General features: G+C 33.5%; 2 protein-coding genes across 3 annotated transcripts; one reads left to right on the forward strand and one right to left on the reverse strand.

Moving 5' to 3' along the window:
* Positions 1-188: 188 nt before the first annotated feature.
* LOC106051134 (probable mitochondrial glutathione transporter SLC25A40) lies at positions 189-18,389 on the forward strand. 2 transcript variants are annotated; one of them, XM_013206271.2, is made up of 10 exons: positions 189-256; positions 4,120-4,293; positions 6,485-6,663; positions 7,113-7,180; positions 9,475-9,602; positions 10,210-10,383; positions 10,586-10,701; positions 12,880-12,958; positions 13,077-13,157; positions 15,729-18,389. In XM_013206271.2, exons 2-10 carry the CDS (start codon positions 4,176-4,178, stop codon positions 15,995-15,997), a joined length of 1,212 nt encoding a protein of 403 aa, XP_013061725.2. In that variant the 5' UTR covers positions 189-256; positions 4,120-4,175; the 3' UTR covers positions 15,998-18,389. The 2 variants fall into 2 exon arrangements, with proteins under 2 accessions (XP_013061725.2, XP_013061724.2); XM_013206270.2 differs by having other exon boundaries at positions 204-350.
* A 1,445-nt stretch (positions 18,390-19,834) lies between these two features.
* On the reverse strand, positions 19,835-25,841 carry LOC106051138 (GATA zinc finger domain-containing protein 1-like). The gene is made up of 4 exons (XM_013206274.2): positions 25,312-25,841; positions 22,441-22,503; positions 22,147-22,327; positions 19,835-20,703 (listed from the first exon to the last, which is right to left on the reverse strand). The coding sequence occupies exons 1-4, from the start codon at positions 25,645-25,647 to the stop codon at positions 20,384-20,386; spliced, it is 900 nt and encodes a 299-aa protein (XP_013061728.1). The 5' UTR covers positions 25,648-25,841; the 3' UTR covers positions 19,835-20,383.
* Positions 25,842-27,322: the final 1,481 nt, after the last annotated feature.

Consider the following 27,322-nt stretch of genomic DNA (forward strand, 5'->3'; position numbering starts at 1 on the left):
GATCTAGATCTAAAATTTTTGCTGGTTAGATAAGATCTAGAAACTTAGCACTATTAAAACTCAATAAAAGATAAAATGAACTTGTTTATCAATGTAAATAAAATCTAGATCTAGGATTATATCAACATTTTAACAAAATTCTAATAAAACGTTGATTTAGTTTCGAACAAAATAGGGGTCAAGGTCTAAAAGAGGTTCGTGACCTGTGCACCGTCCTCCATGCGTGATTTGTTTACAGTCTGGTGAAAATGGTTAGGTAACGTCGGTAGCTCTTTAAACTTTCGCGTAATGGTCAATAAAATGTTGGAAAGTAGATCTATATCCTATCTGCACATCTTTTAAATCTTTAGGTAGATTATTTCTATCACCATTATTTTTATTACTTTTATTTTCATCTAATCTATTTATACTTCGTCTATGTCTATAACTATAACTATACTATATGAATGTTAGTAGATTATAATCTATAATTTATAAATAATAATTATGATACTTTATTGATACTGAGTCTGAGATTACAGATTAAAATGGGATTACAGACTACAGAGTGAGAGATACAATAGCTTATTATTATTAAGTTAATACACTAACGTGACTAATACATTGAATGAATGATACTCACTCAGTCTAGTGTCTCTCGTCTCTAGTCTAGTGGTCTAGTTCCATTGAATTTGAATGATAGAATCACATAAATCTCAATCTATAAGTTATAATTATTAAGATTCAGTAACTCAAACTGAAGAGGATGATAATATTTATAATTATATATTATTATTATAGATCTAATTATAATTTTTTTTTTATTATATCATATATGACTATGACATAATGAAAATAATACAGTTTAGAGTTAGAATGATGCAATTCATTTGCCATCTAAATTCTAAATATTATTTTGAAAAATTGCTTGGTCATCTTATCAAGTCTTATCTTATATATCTTCTTATCTTATATAATACAGACGTTACTTCAAAAAAGAAGATGATTCAGATTACGTCCTACGCGTTATGCATTTAGTATGATTTAGTCATGCATATTAACTAATGACTTAAATTCAGAGGTTACTTCCAAAAAGAAGTAGGGACAGGTTGGGCTTTACAAAAGTTAGATCTTTACTAAGCATTGAGTAGATAGATCTATAGAGCTGAGTTCAGTAGCTTGCCTTGGGCTTGGTTGTGTACATTTTAGATGTCCAGATGGACTTTAAGTAAGGCTTAAGTAATGATGATTATATCTATTTAACTCTATGATCTTACTAACCTAAGCTGCAAATTTAAACCTCTCATGCTTGGATAATGGTAAAGGCTCTTGTAAAGAATAAAATGGTAGTATAGTAGGCTTATATTTTTCTTGATTAGGGTTATCTACACATATATATGCTTTAACTGTTATTGCCAAAATTATTGAAAAAGTTTTAATTTTTCACCTTACTAGAGCTATTAGGTTCATTAGTGGCTGAAAATTTAGGTTAAGTAAATTTTTTACAAGTAATAGATCTAGGTATTAATGGATTATCAAAATCAAAGACCACGAATTTGAAAACGTCCAAACTTTCAAATATTTAGGAAGTACTATTAATTTCAAAAATGACCTACTAACAGAAATAAAGGAAAGAATAGCAGCAGGCAACAGGGCATTTTATAGCACCCACCATTTACTTAAGAGCAAAACTATTTCAAGGAAAACCAAGAAAATAATATACAAAACCATAATAAGACCAGCAGCAATGTATGGAAGTGAGACCTGGACACTGACGAAGACATCTGAAAATTTACTTAACACTTGGGAAAGAAAAATTCTTAGGAAAATCTATGGTGCCATACATGATGAAACAGGGTGGAGGACACGCACTAACCATGAGTTATATCAATTATATGAAGACCCACCAACAGTGAACGAAATAAAAAAACACACTACGTTGGGCAGGTCACCTTGAAAGAATGTCAGACAACAGAGGGGCGAAAATTGTATACAGGCAAAAACCAAAAGGCAGGCGACCCAAAGGCAGACCCCGAATGCGATGGATAGATGACGTGGAAGCAGATCTGAAGCAGCTTGGGGTTAGGGCGTGGAGACGAAAGGCCCAGGAGAGATCTGAATGGAAGGATGTGTTAAAGCAGGCCAGAGCCCTCCATGGGCTGTAGTGCCACTGGGATGGATGGATGGATGGATTAATGGATTTTATGTAAAAAAACCCCCCCCCCCCCCCCCCATTTTCTTCCATTTTCCCAACTGGTCCAGATAAATGATAGGGTCACAGCATATTGGGAAAGCTTGAAATAGAGCTATATTATGCCTAATATTTTTAGGCCTGAGCCTTTTTTTCCTATTACATGCTGCAAATCTAAAACTCACATAAACCCCCTTTTTTTCTTTTTCCATTCTCAATAATACTGCCTGCATTTCAACAATCCCCCTTTTGTCCAGGATTTCTATTAGTATATGTTACATTTAATTGGAACAGCCTGCTTCAAAACACCCTTCCAAACTGTTAATTCTTCTCCCCCCCCCCCCCCCCCTCCACTCCTTAAAAACATGGATTTTAGTATTTGTTACATCACACTGGAAGGGCCTGCTTTATATCGCACCCCCCCCCCCCCCCTCCCCAAACATATACTTTATCCAGTGAATATGATTTCTGGTATCACTTATTTCTTACCACCATACAACTTAGAAAATAGTCTTACATACAGTAATAGTTCTCCTTTCAGACCTTGCTATGATGTAAAGGCCCTCAGTTAACGAGGGTATCATGTGGCCAGCACAAAGACCAACCTCATTTACTTTTCCCCAACCAATGTCAGGTACCCATTAGAGCTGGATGGTGCCATAAAGATCCCAAAATTAAAAATGATAGTCATCAGGAGGATTTGAACCCGGGATCCCTTGGTTTGGATGCCAAGTGCTTTACTACTCAGCCTCATTCTTACATACAATCTCTGAGTATTCTTCAGTTTTTCATCAAAATATTTGAAAGGTTCTATGATGCTTTTTGGCCAGAGGTCTTTTTTATCATTGCATTGAACACTCGTATAATATTTTGGTCTAACCCCCCCCCCCCCTTACCTTATTTTAACGCTCCCATAAAAAAAAATATTTTGACCCATGCATTATAGTATGTTACATTGAATTAAAATGGCCCACTTATATCGACACATACTGAGAATTCTGGTATCACATTTTGCACTTACCCCCTCCCTTTTCACCACCCCAAAAAAATAATTCTATATAATGCAACCTTTGACTTTCTTAGGCTTTTAAATTCAATATTAATTAAAGTTTTTCATAAGCTCTATATATTGCTTTTTGGTCAGCTTCCCTTTTGTTATCATTTTTTTTTTACCTCCATCTTCAAAACCCAAAATAATACTGTATCTCTATTTTTTTGTTTTTAAATTTCTACACACAGAAAATGTATTCAGTCAATTTTGGCTTTATAAAAACATGGAAGTTGTCCTAGTTTAACAAAAAAAAAAATTGTTTTAATACAATAGCAAGTTAGTGCTATTGAAATTTACACACAAAAAGAGTTTAAATAGTGCTTAAAAATGGAAGGAAGTGTAATCTTGTGCTTTTAAAAACATACTAGTTTGAAATTGCAAATAAATAATCGTTTTGGGTAAATTTAATAGCTGCAGTTTTAATCATGAAAATGGTTTAGTTTATGTACATTGTACGTAATAACAGGTTCGATTTTATTATTTTTTCGTCCACTGCAAGTGGCAAATTTAGTGATAGGTTAGTGGTGAGTGAGTCATGTCCTTGCATTGATATATTATATTTGTAATTGTAATATATCTTTGTATTTACTCTCTGAAAATTTAGCCTTGGAGTGTATGGAATAAATTAATTAAAATTATTTATTATATAAATACCACCATTTGTATCATGAATTCATTGGTTTCCATCTCTGTTGATTGTTTTGATAAAGATTATTGATGAAAACCAAAACATAATTGCATCTTGAAGTGCTACTCAAGAATTTTATTTGGCATTCTATAAATTATCTTCTTTTTTCTAGGGCATTAACCTGTCTATGTCAGAAGACATTTTTTTTTAGACCTACCTATAATTATTTTAGGTTATTATCATTGTTAATTTCTTTTTTTTTTCATTTAGGGGCAATGGCTTGAGAAGTGAGTATATTTCTTGAGAAGTGAGTCTATTTCTTCAAAATGAGGTTTTTGACTACAGGGGATGCTGTTGACAAGCATCCTAACAACACTATAATAATATCACCAACAGAACAAATGTTATCTTCTTGTACCGGTGCTTTGATGACATCACTGCTAAGTATGATAATACTTTACTTCTTTCTCTGGCTAGTAATTTAAGCTTGACCTTTATCTTGAGCTGATTATAGTAAAATATAGTTGGGTTTGGGGGGGGGGTCATTGTTTTTTTTCCTGTGTATTTGCTAAGACAAGAACAATGTAAACAAGACAGTTATAGGGCTCATTTCAAATAATTTTACTATTGGAATGATCCAGTTTGATTAATTTTACCAATGTCTTTGAGATGTAGTATTGCATGTGTTCACCAAGCATGACCAAAGTCTCCTTAGATGTAGTATTGCATGTGCTCATCAAGCCTGACCAAAGTCTCCTTAGATGTAGTATTGCATGTGTTCACCAAGCCTGACCAAAGTCTCCTTAGATGTAGTATTGCATGTGCTCACCAAGCCTGACCAAAGTCTCCTTAGATGTAGTATTGCATGTGCTCACCAAGCCTGACCAAAGTCTCCTTAGATGTAGTATTGCATGTGCTCACCAAGCCTGACCAAAGTCTCCTTAGATGTAGTATTGCATGTGCTCACCAAGCCTGACCAAAGTCTCCTTAGATGTAGTATTGCATGTGCTCACCAAGCCTGACCAAAGTCTCCTTAGATGTAGTATTGCATGTGCTCACCAAGCCTGACCAAAGTCTCCTTAGATGTAGTATTGCATGTGCTCACCAAGCCTGACCAAAGTCTCCTTAGATGTAGTATTGCATGTGCTCACCAAGCCTGACCAAAGTTTCCTTAGATGTAGTATTGCATGTGCTCACCAAGCCTGACCAATGTCTCCTTAGATGTAGTATTGCATGTGCTCACCAAGCCTGACCAAAGTCTCCTTAGATGTAGTATTGCATGTGTTCACCAAGCCTGACCAATGTCTCCTTAGATGTAGTATTGCATGTGCTCATCAAGCCTGACCAAAGTCTCCTTAGATGTAGTATTGCATGTGTTCACCAAGCCTGACCAATGTCTCCTACGATTTAGTACTGCATGTGCTCACCAAGCCTGACCAAAGTCTCCTTAGATTTAGTACTGCATGTGCTCACCAAGCCTGACCAAAGTCTCCTTAGATGTAGTATTGCATGTGCTCATCAAAGCTGACCAAAGTCTCCTTAGATGTAGTATTGCATGTGTTCACCAAGCCTGACCAAAGTCTCCTTAGATTTAGTATTGCATGTGCTCACCAAGCCTGACCAAAGTCTCCTTAGATTTAGTATTGCATGTGTTCACCAAGCCTGACCAAAGTCTCCTTAGATGTAGTATTGCATGTGTTCACCAAGCCTGACCAATGTCTCCTTAGATTTAGTATTGCATGTGCTCACCAAGCCTGACCAAAGTCTCCTTAGATGTAGTATTGCATGTGCTCACCAAGCCTGACCAAAGTTTCCTTAGATGTAGTATTGCATGTGCTCACCAAGCCTGACCAAAGTCTCCTTAGATGTAGTATTGCATGTGCTCACCAAGCCTGACCAAAGTCTCCTTAGATGTAGTATTGCATGTGCTCACCAAGCCTGACCAAAGTCTCCTTAGATGTAGTATTGCATGTGCTCACCAAGCCTGACCAAAGTTTCCTTAGATGTAGTATTGCATGTGCTCACCAAGCCTGACCAAAGTCTCCTTAGATGTAGTACTGCATGTGTTCACCAAGCCTGACCAATGTCTCCTTAGATGTAGTATTGCATGTGCTCACCAAGCCTGACCAAAGTCTCCTTAGATGTAGTACTGCATGTGTTCACCAAGCCTGACCAAAGTCTCCTTAGATGTAGTATTGCATGTGCTCACCAAGCCTGACCAAAGTCTCCTTAGATTTAGTACTGCATGTGTTCACCAAGCCTGACCAAAGTCTCCTTAGATTTAGTACTGCATGTGTTCACCAAGCCTGACCAAAGTCTCCTACGATTTAGTACTGCATGTGCTCACCAAACCTGACCAAAGTCTCCTTAGATTTAGTATTGCATGTGCTCACCAAGCCTGACCAATGTCTCCTTAGATTTAGTATTGCAGTAAAGATGGCTTGTTGTTTTGCAGACCACATTATATTCGGTCTTACAAACTGATAACTTATTCACCTTTGAAGCTGCAAGACATAAAAACAGACATCACCTTAGAAATAAAAGTATAGAGTAGCTTTCTTGTTTATAGTCATCTTACAAAGCCTAAATGCCAGTTATAATTAAATATATTTTTAACCCTATTTTACTTTGATAGTGACTCCATTTGATGTTGTGAAAATCCGCCTTCAATCTCAAGCTAAGCCATCAAATTTCACAAAAGGACATTGTTTTGTTTATTGTAATGGGCTGATGGATCATTTGTGTTCGTGTGTGAATGGATTGACTCATTCCTCTGAGTGGTACAAGAGACCTAGCCATTTCAATGGGACATTTGTAAGTTGATAATGACAATCAGAAAAATAAAAGATGTTCATGTCATTTAAAACTGTAATAATTGTGTTTCTGGGTTAATTAATTTAAAAATTATCCTATCTGTCATATTGACATTAGATTTTTGAAATAAAAATTGCTTCTTTGAATTTGAATAAAGATTTTCATATCTGGCGGAAAAATATAATTAACTAGCTTTTTGCAAGTGATATAAAGCTAAGTGTATTTGACGATATATTGTAATTTTGTAAAACTGTTACACTTGAAATAATTTTGATTATTTAATTGATAACAGGGATCTTACAATATAGCCTTCATGACATTATTTGGTTTATCTATTTATGTCCAAATCTCTCCTCTTACTTTTTTCTATTTTGTCCCCTACACATATCACTTGTCTATATGCTTATACATTTCTAGAATTGTGGGGTTTTTTTTGTTGTTTTTTTTAGGATGCTATGATAAAGATATCCAGAAATGAAGGAATTACTTCCCTTTGGAGTGGCCTTCCTCCTACTCTGTAAGTTATTCAAATACTGACAATTTTACAACGTAATCTAATCTACAGATTTTTTTTTTAGATATTACTATTAATAAACTTTACAACTTATTTATTCAAGAAAAAGAACTTGCAGAAAACTAAATTTCCATATAAAAATGGGACATTGAAGTTGTTGGCAAATACTTGCTTAATAGAAAAATTTGTATAGTACTGCATAAAAGCATGAATTAATTTTTTCAATTTTTTTTGTAGTTTGAACATCTCATAGTCATATTTAAGAAATATCTAGTTTGAATTATTTTTTATTTTTTTTAGCTAGAAATTACTTTTACTAATGTTTTAGTAACTTTCCCAAATTTATTAACAATAAACTGTGCAATGTTTAATAGAACCTAGAAGCACTTTAGTATCAAAAACACCTCCGTTGGAAATTTTCCTTGTTGACTGTTGACAAGTGTTATTCTCAATTAAACTATGACTTCTTGTTGCATTACTTCAGTTTTCTGTGGGATACATTGATGTTTGGACACAGAGGTTCTGAAACTTGTTTACCCTTTAAATAGTCAGAAGTGAGAAGGCTACATAAATGCATATTATTTATATTTCAAATGTAAAAAAAAACATTTTGTTAAAGGAGTTTTTAATTGAAATAGTAACATATGTTTAAAATTTATAAAAAAATGACTTGGGTGAACATGATGAAATTTTATGACTTTAGATTACGTCCAGCTCAATATTTGTAAATAGCAGCAGCAAATCTCCTCAAGCATGAATTTCTATGTTAGTTTCTTGTTGAGGTTAATTACAGCACTGAATCTACATTCTACCAAAGAAGAAGATGGGAAAGCAGTGAAAAACTTCTCTACAGTCTACAATGCAGGATATAATATTGTAATTTGCTTTGTAACCAGACTTTGTGGTATTGTTGTGAATTCCTTACTAGGATTATAGTTTAATTGTACTTGACAAATAACGTACTAGTACTTCTTTCAATAACTGAAAGAGACGCCAGAGATGAATTAACAACAAAAAATATAACTTTAATAAAAGTCATTCGGGTCTCTGTATCTGATGACAGCGCACCAAACGTTAACTAAATGAATATATACATAATTATAAAACTGACTCACATCATACGACTAGGCTCCATAACTCAGGCCTCTAACAACAACAATAACAAAACTCAAGCACCGTCACTCTGTCCCAACCAATGGACCAATGAAAAAAATAGTAAAAATAATAAATGAACATAGAATTCCTTGAATCTTATAACCCAGGTTGTATCAACTGCTGTTTACAATCCTATATACAAACATAATCACCACAGGTATCCTTGTTCAAACATTGGTTTGAAGTTCCTTATTTTTGGATATTTCAATAAGCTACACCTCTATTTGAATGGATTCATCTGTGACTGGGATCTAAGTTTCTCTTCCCGCAAAAGGGCATGATACCCGGTTGGGAATATCCAAATGAAGAATGTCTTCAAATCTTTGGTTTAGATTGTCATTAAATAGATCTAGTATGTAATACACAGTATTGAGGGTGAGCTGATTATTATTCAAATTATCTGGTCAGATAAACTGGTTTTATAGCGAAGAAATAATTTTAATTGTATACAGTTTTCAATTTTCTTTGGACCCCCTACAGTCGTCTCAGGTATGTGGACCACAGTTTGAGAAGCATTGATTTGACAGATATATATAATAATATACAATACTGCAATGTAGACTCTTTGTCTTGATCATATTACTGAAAACTTTGCTTACCTTGAAAGTCACATCCTGACCTCCACTACCACGTGTCAGAAATACTATGATGGTTCTATGGCTCATTTGTTTCAAGAATTGCTTTTTTGGTTTACTAACTACTTGAATTGAATTGGGTTAACAATTATTTTCATTTTGTTTATTCATTACTTTTTGAATTTGTGAAATAATCCTTTTTTTTTATGGGTCAGACCTGATGCTTTGATAAGAACATGAATCATTGAACAATAGTAATGCTGGGGAATTAAATTTAGGGGATTTAGCAGAAATATAGATTAGGATATTTATTGTGTTATTCATAATATTTGTATGACAGAAACAGCAGTTGAATCAGTTTCTGACAATTTATCAAAGCAACCCATACATTTTAAGCTAACATTTATAATCTCATTAAGTAAGAAGACATTATAACCATAATAAGATATTCTAGTCATAATATTTTTCTAACAGTGTTTTTTTTTTTAATGTCTTCTATCTTGTTATCATTTAGGAATAGAATAGCCAAAAAACTTAACTAGCAATGTTTCAATTTTCCAATTTTAGAGTGATGGCTTTGCCTGCCACTGTAGTCTATTTCACCTGCTATGAACAATTGAAACAATGTTTGAGATATGACAGTAATGTCCACACTGACAGGTGGAAGCCTTTGGCTGCTGGTGCCACTGCCAGAGGTATGGAAAGAAGAATCCATTATGCCTCTAAATACTTTGTATTAATAGCATATAAATAATAAAAAAAAAATGTGTGTGTGACTGTCCTATCAGTATTTTATTTGCAATATGTAACATACACATTGATAATCTCACCTTACAAATACTCTATGCTAATTTTAGGAAACTATTTGACAGTTTCATATTTCTGGAATTACATATTGGAAACTAAGTACATTATGATTGGAGTATTCCCAAGGGAATGAAAGTCTAGAAAATGAGCTATAAAGTCTGACTTGCTTTTGAGGAAAATCTGAATGAAAAATGTTTACTTTAATCCTTATTATATAACTGCCTAAGAATTGATTTCAATTTATTATTATTTTTTTTACTTAGGTAAATTAGCTAACTACACTATTTTAGTATTTCACAGTTATACCATTGAATATATTTCATTTTAAATGTGTCTAATTAAACATATAAAGATGTCAATTAACATTTATTTTGTCAAGAATGAAATAAACTTTTTTTACAACTAAGTGAGGCCCGTACTGAAAAGTTGAGTTTGTCTTTATCTGATGTAGATGTTTCAGCAATTTTGTGATAATGTTATGAATGTCATCTTCAGTCTGGGCAGCCACTCTGATCAGCCCTATAGAATTGATTCGCACCAAAATGCAGTCCACACGTTTCACATACACACAAGTTTGGAAATCTGTTGTTGACTCTGTTAGAGTGGATGGAATTTTGTCTTTATGGCGTGGCTTGGGGCCTACATTGTTGAGAGATGTCCCCTTTTCAGGTAATGGCTGCTGTTAAAGCAAATGTGTCTTTAAACTGTTTTCTGATTTCAGATTTAAAAAATCTTATTGACCTCTAAAACTAGCACTATGAAATTGTGAGAGATGCTTGTATAGTCTACCCCTTAAACTGTGCTTATAGAAGCTTTTGTTTATTTTCATTGGAAGTAATTTTTTTTTAAATGTCTTTTGATTATGTTTCAGCTCTCTACTGGTCCAACTATGAAGCTCTTAAGGCCTATATCATTTACACTTGGCCACGGTCTGATCCAACTCTATCTTTTGTTGAATCCTTCATGTGTGGAGCTGCTTCAGGCTCTGTAAGAACTTTTTACATGGAACTTAATTAAGTTTTAACTGATAGAGCAGTTTTGTTAACTTTTTTTTTTTGTTTCAAAAGATTAATTTGCATCATTGAATGGTGCATGTTCTTTGTAAACTATTTTAAAACAATCCTTAATCCAATAGCCCAGGGGTGGGCAACATTTCTGTATCGAGGGCCGCATTAAAAAAAGTTTGTGAATGGCGGGCAGCATATATATATATATATATATATATATATATATATATATATATATATATATATATCTTAGAAAGATAAGCTTGCAGTGTAGAATGTCTTTTAATTCATATATACACTGTATTACGATTTTAAAAATGTTTATTTCACGATATCCCCACAAATATACGGTTGTACTTAATGTGCAGTATTTTACTTCTTACACTCGTGCATAATGTTTCTTAACTGTGAAACTATCTTTCTAGTTGTTGCCCCTGTGTGTGACTGCTGTCAAATTACAGTCAGTCAACATTGACCAGTGATAATACTTGCTTAGTTTCCACAAAAAATGCTTGCTCACTGAATGAGACAATTTATGTTCCGGAAGTTAAATGTCGAGACAAGCGAAGCCTGCCCTTCTGGAGCATCACTATAGAATGCTGACCATGTCCTTCAATGGTGGGACCCGAACAAGACTCTCCAAAGACTATTCAAAGAAATGCCTGATCTGCAAACCACTACGCGGTTCATCTCAGATATACGATTACTGAGCTGAACCCTTCAACATGTAAAATGAAAACGAAGAAGAAGAACTAATGTATGTGTACCCAAATAGTGTGAACAGCAGCAAAGTTTTTTTAAGTGTGGAAATACAGCTTCTGGCACCCATAAGACTCCCGTAGTAGTGCTGACTGGAACTTCTCTTTGCTTGGAGTTATGTCCTCTGGAGCTGAATCAGCTTCTCTTAATAAGTGTTGTACTTCTTAATCATTTCACTAAAGATAATTTCACCTTTCAGCAAAGGAAAATAACAAAAAACTATTTTTTTTTGCTTGCCTGTAGAAATGGGAAAGCCTTGTTTGAAAAGATTTAACATGCATTTAAATTTCATATGTAAACAATCAATTGCGATGTGGATTGTAAAAACATGAAATTTTGTCTTCCACTCTTCATTAGAAATATTGGTAACAAAGTCACAGTCTAGGTCCTTCAAGTAACATAACAATTTCATCCTTGAGATTTTATATTCTTCTCCTTTGCCTTACCCATGCTAAGCTAGCGGATACATTTGATTATTTAATCTTAAATCAGAACTACCCATGGTTAACTCCCCTAGATCTAGTAAGTTACATTTTGATTATTCTCTGAAGAAGTTAATGATTAAATTATATGCAGCTTTGTGCAAACTTTCCTGTCTCAAGTTTATGGTTCTCAGTCAAAGATCGAGCTCCATCAGTTGTTACACTTCCTATCTTGTTCCAAGTCTACCCAACACTCAGACATTGTGTCTTGAATTGAGTGTATTGATGCATAGCCAATAAGAATAATCTTCGTTTACTTAAATCTTTTTTATAAAAAAATGTTTCAATAATTTATATAGATATTTTTAAAAAATATTTGCATTTTTATATCTATATACTGTGGGTACACCTGATTTCTGTAGGTGTCGGCGGGCCGCATAAAACACATCGGCGGGCCGCATGTGGCCCGCGGGCCGTAATTTGCCCACCCCTGCAATAGCTAGCCCATACTGTGGTGGGATGCATTATTGATATGAGTCCTAATTTTAGAATGTGTTGGGATGCTAGCAGTAGTTATTTAAAACTTTCCTGTAAGAAGAGCTCATCATGTCTGGTATAAAGCCAGAGTGAGAGCATGGTGACTATTTTTTTTAGTGAAAATCGAATGTGTATAGCTTTTTTTTCCTGAGAAATACTTCAGTATATAAGCTCCCTCCTAGGAAATTGAGTATTTTTAAGGCTTTTTTATATTCCAAAAGTATTTAAAATTTTTTTTTAACCTAAACATATAGATCTATTTTTTAGTTTTTAATTTATATATGACTGTTAGACCTTTTTTTTTTAAAGAGTTACCTTTCATTTCTTAGGGTATGTTAAGGAATTTTCGAACTGGAAAGTCAACTTTTCTTTACACTTTTTGGCTGATGTTGCAAGTGTGTTACTACATTTAAGTATTCTATTTTCTTCTTATGACCTAGATTGCAGCTGTCATTACACTTCCATTTGACGTAATCAAAACGCGTCGACAGATTGAGCTAGGAGAAACAGTATTGTTAGGTATACATATAAAATTTTAATGTGTCTGACAATGATTCTATTATTGCTATACTTTTAACTTAAGATCACATACTTATTTGAAAATTTCCTAATCACTTTTTGTTAATTTTTGTTCCAGGTAAAAAATCTGAGACAAGGTCTACCTGGAAGATTATTCATAAAATTTATTCCGGTGAAGGTTTTCGTGCTCTTTACACAGGTTTGTTTTGTATCTGACTTAATTACATGTGATTATTGTTTTCTTAGTTCATTTGTAGTCAAGAATTTCTTAGTACTGAACATTAGTGGTCATTAATTTCTTAGTACATTTGTTGTCATGGTATATTTATTTAATTTAGTACCAAGTTTAAAGAACTTTACTTATATATATATATATATATATATATATATATATATATATATATATATATATATATATATCATACAAGTTGCCTAAAGTATGCATCTTGCATATTGAACACAGAAATACAAGAGTATTGTTTATCATCTAAAATTACGTATTTCTGCAGCAAAAGCAAATAAACAAACAAGTTGTAGTTTATCATATATAAAATGTAGATCGGTGCGTCAAAACCTCAAAATGGACTTGTCTTATTATATGTACTACAGGATTGTATCTTTAGTTTTTTTGCCTGCTAACACGTGAAAATTTAAAATACTTACTAGACTCTAGATCTTGCTGGTGCAAATAAAGCCTTGCTACCAATTGGAGTTCATCTTAGGTACAAATAAAGCAGAGTTCCTTTCAAAGTGTCAGATTATTTTAAGTTTTCAAACTGATTGGGAATTAATTGATTGTTTAGTTCTAATTCATTGTTTTTTTATTGATGTAGTATTGTGTTTTATGATGTCAAGCACCACAAATTTACACAATTCTGTATCTAGAATTAATATCTAAATAGATCTAGATTCAGTCTAGATCTACTAATCTAGTCTAGATTCTAGATGTGACCAGGTGTGTACTAGACTTAGATTTTAGATCTAGAAATAATGTAGATCAAAATTCAAAGTAGATCTAATTATAGATTTATATTACTGACTAGGTCTAGTAGCTCTAGGACTCTAGGATCTATTGATCTCCTTTTGTTATCTTTTATCGAATCTAAAATTTAAAAAAAAAGGGGAAAAATTGGCTGTTCTAATTTTAGATAGATCTAGATCTAGTATTTCACATTCAGGACCGTTAGATTCCCTGTTATTGTTCAAATACCTTTAAAAAGCCCGTGCACATTAAAACTAAGCAACTGTTAATGAAGCTGCCTGTAGATATAGATTTGATTTTTTGTAAACCACCAAATTCAGGAGAGAGTTCTTTTGAGATGAAAGTGAGAAGTGCAGAGGTTTTATTGGCAGAAATGGTGGGTGAGCTTAATCTCTATCTTAGCAAGTTAGAGTCACTTATGGCATAACTATGTTCCATTACTTTTGAAAATATAAATTCAAAGAACGAAATCAGAAATATTCAAGGATCAGTGTGTTTTCAAAAGAAAAACTTTTTTCTTATGGAGAAAAAAATGTTTGAATTCTTCAACACATCAGTTTTCTAAAACAACTTCAAGCCTCAGAATCCAGAATAATATCTTACAACAGCTAGAGAGTTTATCTATTCAGCAGCCTCAATAGTACAGCTTCTATAGTAGAAACAAGTTCACTCCCTAGTTAGGATTATCTGTCTGAATAAAAATCTTACAAATATTTGTTTTTAGTGATTGTAGAGGATGCCAAAGCTTTCATTGTTGATTCTGTAAGAAATGGTTTGAAAGAAGAAAATCTGAAATCTTTTAAAATGGATATGCTGGATATTAAGAATTAGGTGGTCAGAAAAGATAACTACTATCGATTTGTGGGAGAGAACTAGACAAAAGCCAATAGCCCAAGACATCACAAAATGAAAATGGAGTTGGATAGGACACACCCTGCGAAAACCAGCTACCAATGTTGCAAGGCAGGCACTTGACTGGAACCCACAAGGAAAGAGAAAAGTGGGCAGGCCCAAGCAAACCTGGAAGAGGTCGGTCATCAGTGAAGCTAAGGGTACTGGAATGACATGGGAGCAGATGAAGAAAGCTGCTCAGAACCGAGTTTAGTGGAGAGGTGTGGTTGCGGTCATATGCTCCCCTGGGGGTACACAGGATTAAGTAAGTAAGTAAGAGGAGGCCAAAGCTTTCATGTTGATTCTGTAAGAAATGGTTTGAAAGAAGAAAATCTGAAATCTTTTAAAATGGGATAAAATATCTCCAGTGTCTACATACCTTGTAAAGAATTTGCCATATAAACAATAATACTTTTATAAAATTGTCACTGATCCAGCCAAGCAAACCATTACATCTGGTTTAAGTCTAATTTCACTTCTAACAAATAATTCTCATTCTTTTAAATGAATTTTCTATTAATGCTATTATGGAACCATTTTGATCATAAAATCATCACCAAGTGACAAGAATGGAATCATTTTAACATATTCTAGAAAAGTGTAAATATTTTGACAAATGTACAGGATGTCTTATATAACTTATATTGTGTTTATTTTTAGGATTGTTGCATTTCATGTATGTTTTGTGCTTAAATGATTTTAGTCTTTCCCTCATATTTTTTTTTATATTTAGGAAAATACACATTTGCCCCTCAAAATACACATTTCCATTTTAGCATGTAGGCATCTCTGTATATATTTATATTTTGTTATTAACATTGTTTAAGTCTTTAAAAAATGTCTTAGTATCATGTACAAGGGTTCATTCAGAAAAGAGAACATCTATTTTCATTTCAGGTTTGATCCCCAGACTTTTGAAAGTAGCCCCAAGTTGTGCCATCATGATCAGTTCCTATGAGTCTCTCAAGTATTTTTTCATAGTACGAAGGAAGAGGCTGGCAGAGGAGGGCCAGCTATCTGTCAACGTCCCAAAAAATACAGACATGATCCAACCATTGCCCCTCTCCAAACCAGGTGACCTGCCACCTCCTTACTTATTATCTGGTGGTAGAAAACCTTTTGAGGTTGCAGGTACAACTCAGCATGAAACTGATCGAAATTCCTGAATCTCAGAGTGAAATTATAGAAATGAAAATGCATTCATGTAAATATTTCAAAGTGATGTTCAAATCAATAGACTAGCAGAAAGTTGAAGGTTACTTGATGAGAACTCTGTGCATGTTTTTGCCCATCATGAGATGTGTCTGCATGACCTAGATAATCAGAGTTGCATGAATTCTGTGTGTGTTTTAACTATTTATTATTAGGGCTGGTGAGATGCGCCAGTTAATATCTATTGACATTAGTGCTTTAAGCAACAACAAATGTTTAAAGTGTGTCTTTGAATATTTATTCCTACATTACTAATGTATTCCTACTGCACTAATGTTAGCTGCCAACTGTTGCATTCAGATAGCAGACAATAATTTCATTGCCCAAAATAGTTCATTTTCTTGTATAAATATATATGTACTGTTGCCTTTCAGTTTCCTGTAATCCTCTTCTTAGACATTCCTCTAGACTTTAGTTGATTCTCTTCAAGTTGTAATATTCTATGAGAGGAAACACTTTAGAAACACACAAGAAAATGTTTTAAAATGCTGCACATGCTATTTGAGAGTGTCTTCAAGTAGAACAGAATGGAACAACGTCAATGTTTAAAATTTAATCCATGGTTTTAAAGAATTAACATCCCCCCCTTTTTTTTTTAATTCTGTTTTAGTAATGCTTGTATACAATTTGCCACCATTTCATGATTAATTATTCTTGGCTACAACTAACAGGCTTCATTAGAAATTGTAAAAGTTGCTAGAGGGATTGACTTTGTGCAGTGTAAATCCAAATGTAAACAATGCACTATGACCTGGATTTGCACTATAATTATAATTTGTATTGAAACATTTCTATTGGTATAGGTGCACTTTAAAATATTAATCACTTCCATCAATATACCTTCATTATAATTTTGTCACATTTGAGTAGTTCAAGCTATTTAAACTTTGTCACATTTGAGTAGTTCAAGCTATTTAAACTTTGACAGCATCATTGAAACAACAACTGGTACTTCCTCTTCACTAAAGAATGAAATACATTGTAGAAATGTTATGAAGCTAACCTTAGAGGTTTGTTTTATTTAATACCTTTGAGTTTTGTTTTATTTAATACCTTTGAGTTCCATTTTATTGTCTTCATGTTTTTTTTTTAGTGCTATACAAATACCAGAAGAAAAAAAGTCATTTTAAAAACATGGTTTAGATATTTTAAAAATCTACCATGGTCAAAATCTTGAGATTACTTAAAGTTTGAACAGTTGATCCAAGTAAAAAGTATTTTGAACACCTCCAAAGAATGACAATGAGTTGAACTCAGATGAATACAAATACTGGTTTGAAAAGGTAGAGCACTAAATGCAAAGAAATGATTTTTACAATAAAGTTATGAAGATTATTTTTGCCAACATTTGAACAATGCAAACAGTAGGAGGAACTCTTTCAAATCAAAGCTTCTTTGAGAAATACTTTAGTAATGGGCTTCAGCACTAAAAAGCCAACACTGTAGTTAGTGGAACAGTTCACCATTGTGTCCAACTCAAAAGCAGGTCAGTTATTTCTCACACACTTATGAAAAATTAACTTTCTAGGTCCACAAGCAATTTTAATTTCCTTTTTTTTTCAATGTCATCTTTCAATGTTGGGAACAAGTGGATCATCATTGTTTATTGTCACTAGTACATCTTTCAAATATTTGCTTCTTCCAAGTAAAATACATGTCATTCATTGTCACTAGTACATCTTTCAAATATTTGCTTCTTCAAAGTAAAATACATGTCATTCATTGTCACTAGTACTTCTTTCAAATATATGCTTCTTCCAAGTAAAATACATGTCATTCATTTGTGTGTTTTGAATCAAATGTCCAGAATACTTGGTTTGGGTTCAAGTTATTACAAATCTTTGGAGTCAAAGACATTGCCTTATTATTATCATTTCATTGGGTTGTTGAACGAAGAAGAAGATTGGGTTGTATTTTGAAAAATGAACATATTGTTTATCATTATGTCTTATAGCAAAAACCAACATAAGAAATATAAGACTATTCTATTACATATATAATTAATATAATTGTATTGGAAATGTGAGACTGCCATGTCATAGCTAAAATTATTTTTTATCTTGACTTTAAAAAGCAATTTCTTTTTTTTTCTTCTTCCTTAATGTGTTGTTTTGTAAATAAATGTTTCTTGTCATATAGATTGTTGAAGTTATTCAAAGAAACATTCTGATGGGTCTGCTATATCAAATGGTTTGTATGTGAACATTTGTAGAGCAGAAGCAAATAGTTCATGTTTGTCTGCACTTACATTGATGTTTTAATATTTTGGACACTGTTGAAAAAAATGTCATTTGTTGATTGAAGAGTGTTACAATGTTATCAATAATAAAAGAATGTAAAAGCTCAGTCTGAAATGAATTTTCTTGGAGTAACTAGTGTACATGTGTTGGGGAAAGACTTAAAGTAGAACTAAACAATAACAGACTTAACACCAGAACCAAGTACATTAGTTTACTGATTCAACTGATTATATTACAGAAGAATCATTTTAATTTCATACTACATTCATTACTTTATTTGCTTAATCAGTTAAAATTGATAAGATTCACTTCCACTCTATACAAATAAAAAAGATATTCTGCTAATCTCTTAGAGTCCAGTTAATCAGAACTTGTAAAGGAGCTAGACATTCTGCTGTATTACTATTCTGCAATGTCAATCTCAGATAACTAGCATTTCAATACAAAATATCTGGCACCAAATTAAAATAAACTTTCAAGCCAGGTTTAATGTGTAGTGTGGCCTACACAATAGTGTAATTGACCAACTGTCCATTACAAGATAGTGTAATTGACCAACTGTCCATTACAAGATAGTGTAATTGACTAACTGGCCACTACAAGATAGTGTCATTGACTTACTGGCCACTACAAGATAGTGTCATTGACTTACTGGCCACTACAAGATAGTGTCATTGATTTACTGTCCACTGATTTGTAGGATGAACTGCATCATTCAATATGAAAAGTTGAAACTTGATAGAAGTTGTCACAAAAACAGTTGACATTCTTCTACATTTCTGTTCTGTACACAAGACTTTATGAGAGAGTTAAATCATGACTACATAAAACAAGTTAGAATCACTCCATCAGAATATGGAGAAATGTTGAAGTAACTGATGGCCAAACACTTTTGGATTGGTCCTCGAGTTCATTCTCTTATACAATTACTTAAAAAAAATAGTTACAGCTAATAGCAAAGTGTTAAACACTAAACACAGCTAGATACATAAAGTGTTAAACACTAAACACAGCTAGATACATAGTGTTAAACACTAAACACAGCTAGATATGTAAAGTGTTAAACACTAAACACAGCTAGATACATAAAGTGTTAAACACTAAACACAGCTAGATACATAAAGTGTTAAACACTAAACACAGCTAATAGCAAAGTGTTAAACACTAAACACAGCTAGATATGTAAAGTGTTAGACACTAAACACAGATATGTCAAGTGTTAAACACTAAACACAGCTGAAGATGTTCATTTTGTAGTACGGAACCTATTGAGAGATAATAACTAAGAGGTAGCCCCCCACAGACTTGAATTCCTAGAAAACACATTGTAGGCTGTGTGACAGCTTGGCTGAGAGACGGCTTTAATCTCTAGTCACAATTGAAAACATGCCCAGATCTTACTGAGTCATGGCACAGAAACCTTCCCTTAAGTATTCCTTACCCCCACATTACACTAAAAAGAGAATGGACTAGAGAGACTAGAAGCAGGGGGATGTGCTACACACACAAGAAATAACAATTGTTACAACAGTAAAACACAATAGAAATAAATGATTTTAAAAATGTAAACTTTATTTTTGTTTGCAAACCAATATTTATTTTCCTTCAATAAACTTTGCAGTGTTAAAAATATTTCCTTTGACCTATACAGCAATTAGACCACATTGAGATTGATGATCTGATAAAAATAAAATCTAAAATCATAATAATATTTTAATGATTAAAAACAGTAGTAGAAAATTTCCTATGTAACCTAAATAAATAGGTCCCATGATCACCATAGCAGTGTATATTTAAACATACCTTACAAGTGGCTGGATGAACACTTGCTGGTAAGAGAGAATATAACATTCACTGATTTACAGTTTTGAAGGTAACAATGCATTTAACAATGATGAATGTCAAATGAAAAGTCTCACAAAGCAAAACAGGTTAAAAGTGTGGTTTAGATTTTGTTCTTTGTGGAGTGATGTATATTATATTCACAGTGTATATAGAGCTGTCATGTGGTATGTACAGTAGTCACACGATGGTTTGATGGATGTAGATCATGCCTACACACATCAAATGTCTTAATAGTATCCTATGGCAGTCACAGACTTATTCGTCTGATTCCACTTTGATTGCACGTTTCTCTAATCTGTCTTTCTCCCGATAGCCAGGACGGTCTTTCAATTTATCTTTTTCAGCTTTCAGTCTGACACTACTACTGTCTAATGACCCTACATCACTGACACCAAATATTTCATCTATCGAGGGCACTGTTGTGATGCGAGGGCCTATAGAGGTCCAGATGTAACAAAGTTTAGGTTCGGGGTCAAATGTTTTATATGGAGAATCTCGAGATCTGAAATAGTCTGACGGGGCGTGACACACAAACTCCATGAAATCTAACTTCCGAGGTAAGTCTTCTTCTGGGCCTGAAAACAACAAAAAATTCTTTCAATGACAATTTAATTCAGGATAATTTATGAAACAGTTTGGTAGGAGCAAAGATAACTCTAAATATTTTAAAAGTGAATGCCCCTTCCACAACTTTGGGTCTTTGAGGGAGATTAAAAAGAGTTCCCTTGTTAACATGTCATGGCCCTATGGGGTGCTCCTGTATTGACAATATGTGTATGTGCTGTTCACACTAACTCTCTGAGGTCTCAGTGTCAAGAATTCATTAGCACATAGAAAGAATTATATATGGACTTTTCTTCATTACTTTAATTTTTTTCAATAAGGATATGGATTGAGATTACGTTGAAAATGGATGAGAAATTAATGAACAACACTCTTGCACAAGTGCGTGTTGTGTGAATCTACATGTTAGTAAATTGATAAATTGAACACATTATTTCTTCCACACCCATTTTCGAATCAAGATTATACTTCAAACAATCATTTATTGTACCTAACAAATTATGAATCAATAAAAAAATAACCAATTAGTCAATTGATTATTGGTAATTATTTATTTTGTTCAATATTGCATAAGGGAAATAAATTCTGCATTACTGAGAGATATATAGTTGTAAGTGTGGAGCTCTTTCCCTTAGACAAGCTTTGTTTTTTTTTAAAGGATTTTTTATACTTATTAGAGAGATTAATTTATGTGGTGGCCTACTAGATAATTATTCCAGTAGTTTGTGGAACATTTAAGCCTTGTGTTCCGCAGGACACAGTTTGGAAAACACTGAATTAGACCAAGTAAACTTTTAAAGATGTTTATATTAACAAGCAAAGTGAGAAGCAACATAGACGCTTGGTTGTTTTTTTTTCTTCTCAACTGCTCTAAGGTTTATATGAATGTGACATATTGACAAAAGGAAGAAAGAAGCAAATATTCAAAGATAAAAATGCATTTTTCTTTACTTTGGTGTGTGATGAGGATGAGAAGATTGATAACCAACTGATTAGAATGAATGGTGCTGTAAGTTAAAAGGATTAGGTTGATAGACAACCAGCAGATTAGAATGAATGGTGCTGTAAATTAAAAGAACTTGGAAGATAGACAACCAGCTGCTTAGAATGAATGGTGCTGTAAGTTAAAATGATTAGGTTGATAGACAACCAGCTGCTTAGAATGAATGGTGCTGTAAATTAAAAGAACTTGGAAGATAGACAACCAGCAGCTTAGAATGAATGGTGCTGTAAATTAAAAGAACTTGGAAGATAGACAACCAGCTGCTTAGAATAAATGGTGCTGTAAGTTAAAGGGACTTGGATGAGCTCAGTCCCAATACAAGTATGGGAACACAAGGGTTTCACTAGCTATCAGCCTAACTGGTTCAATTGCGACTACTTAGTATACTTTGTGGTATTTTCTTGATAATCTCATTAAAAAAATGAACGCAAGTTTGGCAGTTTTAGATTACCTAAAATGAAAGAGTTGGGATCAAATCTGTTTGGTGGTGAATTTGTAGTGGGCAGCAACCATGTGATCACAGCACTTTTTTCATTATACTGATCAGAGAGGAATCCCCGAAGTTGAGCATAGTACAGCCCTCCATCATGGTCCACCAATGAGACTACATCCCCTATTTGATAATATTGATCCTGAAAAATAAAATGAGACATTTGAATGTTAAAACCTTCACATAAAGGCCTACATTTTATGATCATTCAAATCAAAAGTAAATACAATCAAAGTTAACAAAAAATGTGCATACCTTATGGAAAACACTTTCTCCTGTGACTACAGTGGCAACTGCTGCAGGAGCTTTCATAGGTTGCTGCAGACAGAAAGTAGACAAATAAGCTATGGATACAGTGACAATGAAATATTTAACTGTGGTATAGTGCCTGATATACAGGAAAGAGCTGGGAAGCCATTAAAAACTAGCAAGAGACGGCCTGTTTTTTCTGAGGCCCTATGTTCCATGAGGAACACAAAGGAAAGATGATGATAGTGCCTGATATGCCACATTGGGATTATACAATATTGATGTAGGGCAGAATGAGAGCTACTTTAAAAAAATGAAGGAACAAAATCATGTTGGAAGATGGCACATTACTGATGTGTATTTAGCATTACTATCTTACTTTTCTAGGAGTATCAAAATTTTGAGACTTTTGCAGTTTTGATCTTTAGGATTTCCATTTCATAATTATTTATTTCCTTTCTATACAGTTTTTTTTTTTATTCCAGCAGCAGTAAATCTTTATAAATGTTCTACCTTTATATTAAGCTTTGTCTTCGAGTATTTATAACAAAACACACTTATATAAATCTTAGTTTAGATGATTTAAAAACTTGATTAAACACAATAATTCAGTCTAGCATTTTGTGCTTAATTGCAATATTCTTTGATAAAATGGAGTTCTCAACATGCTATTCATTCTAGGGCCTATTTTGTTGGGCTATTTTTAGGCCAAAAATAAAGTTGGAACCTTGTAACACAAATTATTAATTGCTTTCTTATCAGAAATTTAATGGAACAGACTGTAAGAACTATAATAAAATGAGATGTGTATGATTTGGATCAGTCTCTGAGGGAGGGGTGGTCACAGCTTGAGATAGGCTGTAATTAAAAGTCTATTAATGTGTTAATTGACTTGCTAATTGTTTGTGAAGTACGAGATCTGGAAATAAATAAACTGAGCTTAGAAGCACATTATCAATCACCTAGTGACTAGTATTTTATAAAGTATTTGCTTTTTAGAAAAAAATACACATAAATCCTTGCATTCACACATGCATATATATATATATCCCTACAAATATCTATAGTGTATCACATTATATATATACACAGTATCATGGATGGAACTGAATCATTTCAGATTTGTACCAGAAAAAGATAGCGTAGCATTGGACAATATCTAAGTTAATCTCTTCTTCACTGTGTGGAATGAGGCTGTTATCCATGGTCCTTGTGCTTCCCATCCAATTAGTGCTCTCTGAGCCTGTTTAGACAGCATCAGGGCTACTCTCTGAGCGTGTGTAATCTCTTGCTCATGACTCACTGATTCCTAAGATGGTGAGCTTGTACCTTTTCATCTCAGCTGCCACTTGCAGCCAGTCTTTCCAGTCTCATGTATACATGGTCAGAACGATGGTCAGAACGTTCCATGTGCCGATGGTGGTTGTGGTCCTGGTAGATATGATGGTCTTGACCTGCCGGCTTCCAGATGACTCTGGCTTTTACCGACATGAGTCATAAACCTTCCAGCTGGAGGTCCATATTCTCCCAGGTTAGTGACTTCTGAATATTACTGTTTCTGTAGCTAGTGTTTTTTCTACAGGGTAGGGTAGCTAGCCTTACACCCAACCTTCCTCCTTTCTGAGCCAGTCTGAGCCAGGCTTGGGACCGTCCTATTGTGGAGTTCATATTAATGTACTGTAACGTAATACTTATAAATTCCAATAATATCTTAGTGTTTAAAGTATGTTCATAAGTGTTACATCTACTAATGGCCTTCTGAAAAAATGCATTTTGTGCTTTTCAAAATAAAAAGTAGGCACATTGAAGGCAAAATTTGCTAAGATTTATAAGTAGATCATATGCGAGTAGATGCATTTTATTTTCTAACAGGCAAAGAATTGAGAGAAGTCTTGTAAAGTGCAATCTTTTGTAAATATTCTAACCTAAAGATTGTAAACCTTATCACAAAAAAAGATCAAACCAATTAGTTCAATCTCAAATGATCTAAGTACAACATTATTTTTAGTGAGGTGTTTTATGACATTGAAAATATGTTCAAATATCTTATAAAATTACATTTTTAAATTTTATAAAGTAAAACTGAACTATGATTTCCTGGGTTGATTTAAAAAAAAAAAAAGAAATCATAGCATTAGCTTGTTTCTGATCCCTGAATGTTTTATTCTAAGTTATTTAGGCCTAAAAAGCTATTATTTTTCACATTAAGTTTTGTCAATGTCTAACACAGTGTTTACAATTATAAGTCTACACCCCTTCAGACCTTGCAAATTATAAGACAGATTTATGATGTTTACAAAGGTCATCTGTTTCTATGGCTGAAGGTTAACAAGGGTGTCATGAAGCTAGCACAATGCTCAACTGCATTTATCTTCTCAAACTAATTTCAGGTACTCATTAGAGTAAGGTGGGGACTCAGGGATGTCATTAACAAATCATGAAATTCAAAAGTCATTTGAACAGAGTTCCCAAGGTTTGGAAGCCAAGCACTTTACCAAAAGATTATCACACTTCAAACACAGATTAGATGTGATAAAATGAAAATTGAATTATAATAAATGGTTGCTGTTGCCTAATGTCTTCACAGCTTTTTCTGTTATCTTTTTTCTAGTAATATTCCTTGCAGCTTCAATTTTGTGGTTAAGGACACTCTTCATTTTTTATTTCTTCATTCTATGTCCATATTGGTTAAGTAGGCACATAATGCAGGGCTTTTGAAAGGCAACCACAAAAATAGTATCCCCATGGGCATGGGGTCTAGAATCTATTGTTACTTGTAATGTAAGGCTTTAAGTTTAAGGAATGGCATTTAATATATTTGAGAAATATAAAGTAATTAGGGTACAGATTTAAATATAGAGAAAAAAAGAGACTTACATTCTTCTTAAATAAAATGCGACGTCCTTTTCCTTTGGTTGATAAGTTTTTAGTAGAAGACAGTGCAGTTTTCTTTGTAGGTTTAATTCTTAAACTTTTCCTTAAGACAGGAACATTGTTATTTGACCCTGAGCCTGCCGATGAGCCATTGCTAGCTTTTGTTACACCATTTGTAGCACTGTCTGATTTAGAACTTGAATTGTTAACTAAAGAAACACCATTCAACTGTTTAAGTCCGCAAGAATTACAGTACACTTCACCTTTTGTGCCTTTTCTCCAAATAGGAGAAGACGTTATCTTACAAGAACTACAAATAGGTTTAATGCCAAAAGGCATTTTCGCATAAAGTCTAAATAAATTATTAGATCTATATATTTAATCAACCGATATTTCTAAAGTTTCACACAGGTCTAGCATCTAGGTATAAAAGGTATGAAGCAACAACACTCTTTACGTGTGAAATCCAGTCATTTTAGGTCTACTTATTCACAAAAAGGAAATTCTGTAAGCCTAATAAGAAGCTAAGGGCGAATAACTCCAAATGTAAAGTAAAATGGATTGGATATCTTCTGGCTTACAATCCTTACACAAAATCATAAAATATGCAGTACGAAAAAAACTACTCTAAAAATAAAAATTAAAAATTTATTTTGCAAACATTTTATTGTGATTACAGGTCTATTACAACAAAAAAAAAAAGTCATTAATAAAAAGTTAATCCAGTCCATTGCTTCGAGCATATAGAAATCTAAATCAAGGGGAAATAATGCCATTAACAAATGGAGCAGAGAAGAATAGTCCGATTTTCTCCCATTGACTATAGAAAAAGCAATTATTAAAAAAAAATATTATGCTTTTTTTTTTTGACGTGTATTTCATTGAAATGGAAAGGGAAACCAAGCCAGGAAAACCAACGACTTGCACATGAAATGCTTGGGACGTAATTATCTTCTTTTTTAAAGTAGCTTCAGTACTATATAATAGAGAGAAGATAGATAAATACCATAGAATGCTGTCTTAACATAAGCCTAGGTTGTTCTATCCACAGCTGAATATTAAAACTCCAATAGACATCTCAGAGATAATTAAGTTTTCCTAGTCATCACAAATAAATTCAGTAGTGTCAGTATTTTTGTTCTCAAATCTTGGGTCGCTCTACCAATCTAACATTTTTGGAAACAAAAACAACAAAAGTGGATAATGTATCAGTCCCCTGTATGTACGTTTAATGTAAACAAATGAAACAAGCGACGAGAATATTAACACTTTGTTTTACTATCGAGTGAACGATTGGTTGGTGTACAAATTGTCAGGGACGGAAATAAAAAAGAACAGATATAATGTTGGGGAGGTCACCTCAGAGGAATGTCAGACAACAGAGAACAAAATACTGTCAAATACCATGAGGCAGGCGCCCCAAAGGGAGATCAATATGGCTTTGAAAGACCTACAACAACTTGGGGCATGGAAAAAAGCTCAGGAGGAATCTTGAAGGGAAAGATGCATTGAAAAGGCCAAAGTCCTCTATGGGCTGTAAACGCCAATGGATGGAAGAGCGTAGCTTTTTATTTTTTCAAGGGGGGGGGGGAGGTGTTTAATTTTTTTTTAAAATATGGTAACTGAAGTTTTGTTTTAGTTTTTCTCAGGCAGGTGAATTGTGGTAGATTTACTTCTGGTAGATTTACTTCTGATAGATTTACTGCTGGTAGATTTACTATATTGACGGAGACCAGCGATGGATTAAAAACAGATCAGTAAGGTGGCGGGGTAAGCCCATGACAGTAGTGCAGCTATTTTTAGACCAATCATACTTACTCAAAAAGGAAATGACGAGGAGTAGAAACGAACCCACTTCTGACTCTCTATCAAAATTTGCAAGAATTGACTCATATAATAATCCCTCTAGAGACCTCTTTTCTTCACCCCTCCCCCAATAAACTAGGACCATTTAAAAAACTTTATTTATTACATTATTCCTCGGGGAATGACCAATACTTGGTATAGCTGTTCC

The sequence above is a fragment of the Biomphalaria glabrata genome, chromosome 11 (assembly GCF_947242115.1).
Source record: "Biomphalaria glabrata chromosome 11, xgBioGlab47.1, whole genome shotgun sequence".
Classification (NCBI taxonomy): domain Eukaryota; kingdom Metazoa; phylum Mollusca; class Gastropoda; family Planorbidae; genus Biomphalaria; species Biomphalaria glabrata.

Excerpts from the sequence above, each read along its gene's own strand:
- LOC106051138 (XM_013206274.2), bottom strand. The coding sequence starts at position 25,647 with ATGCCTTTTGGCATTAAACCTATTTGTAGTTCTTGTAAGATAACGTCT. Across the intron at positions 22,504-25,311 it reads GCATTTTATTTAAGAAGAAT|CAACCTATGAAAGCTCCTGC; the intron begins GTAAGTCTCTTT and ends TTCTGTCTGCAG. Across the intron at positions 20,704-22,146 it reads TCCCAACTCTTTCATTTTAG|GCCCAGAAGAAGACTTACCT; the intron begins GTAATCTAAAAC and ends TGTTGTTTTCAG.
- LOC106051134 (XM_013206271.2), top strand. The coding sequence starts at position 4,176 with ATGAGGTTTTTGACTACAGGGGATGCTGTTGACAAGCATCCTAACAAC. Across the intron at positions 10,384-10,585 it reads GAGAGATGTCCCCTTTTCAG|CTCTCTACTGGTCCAACTAT; the intron begins GTAATGGCTGCT and ends ATTATGTTTCAG. Across the intron at positions 13,158-15,728 it reads TTTTCGTGCTCTTTACACAG|GTTTGATCCCCAGACTTTTG; the intron begins GTTTGTTTTGTA and ends TTTTCATTTCAG.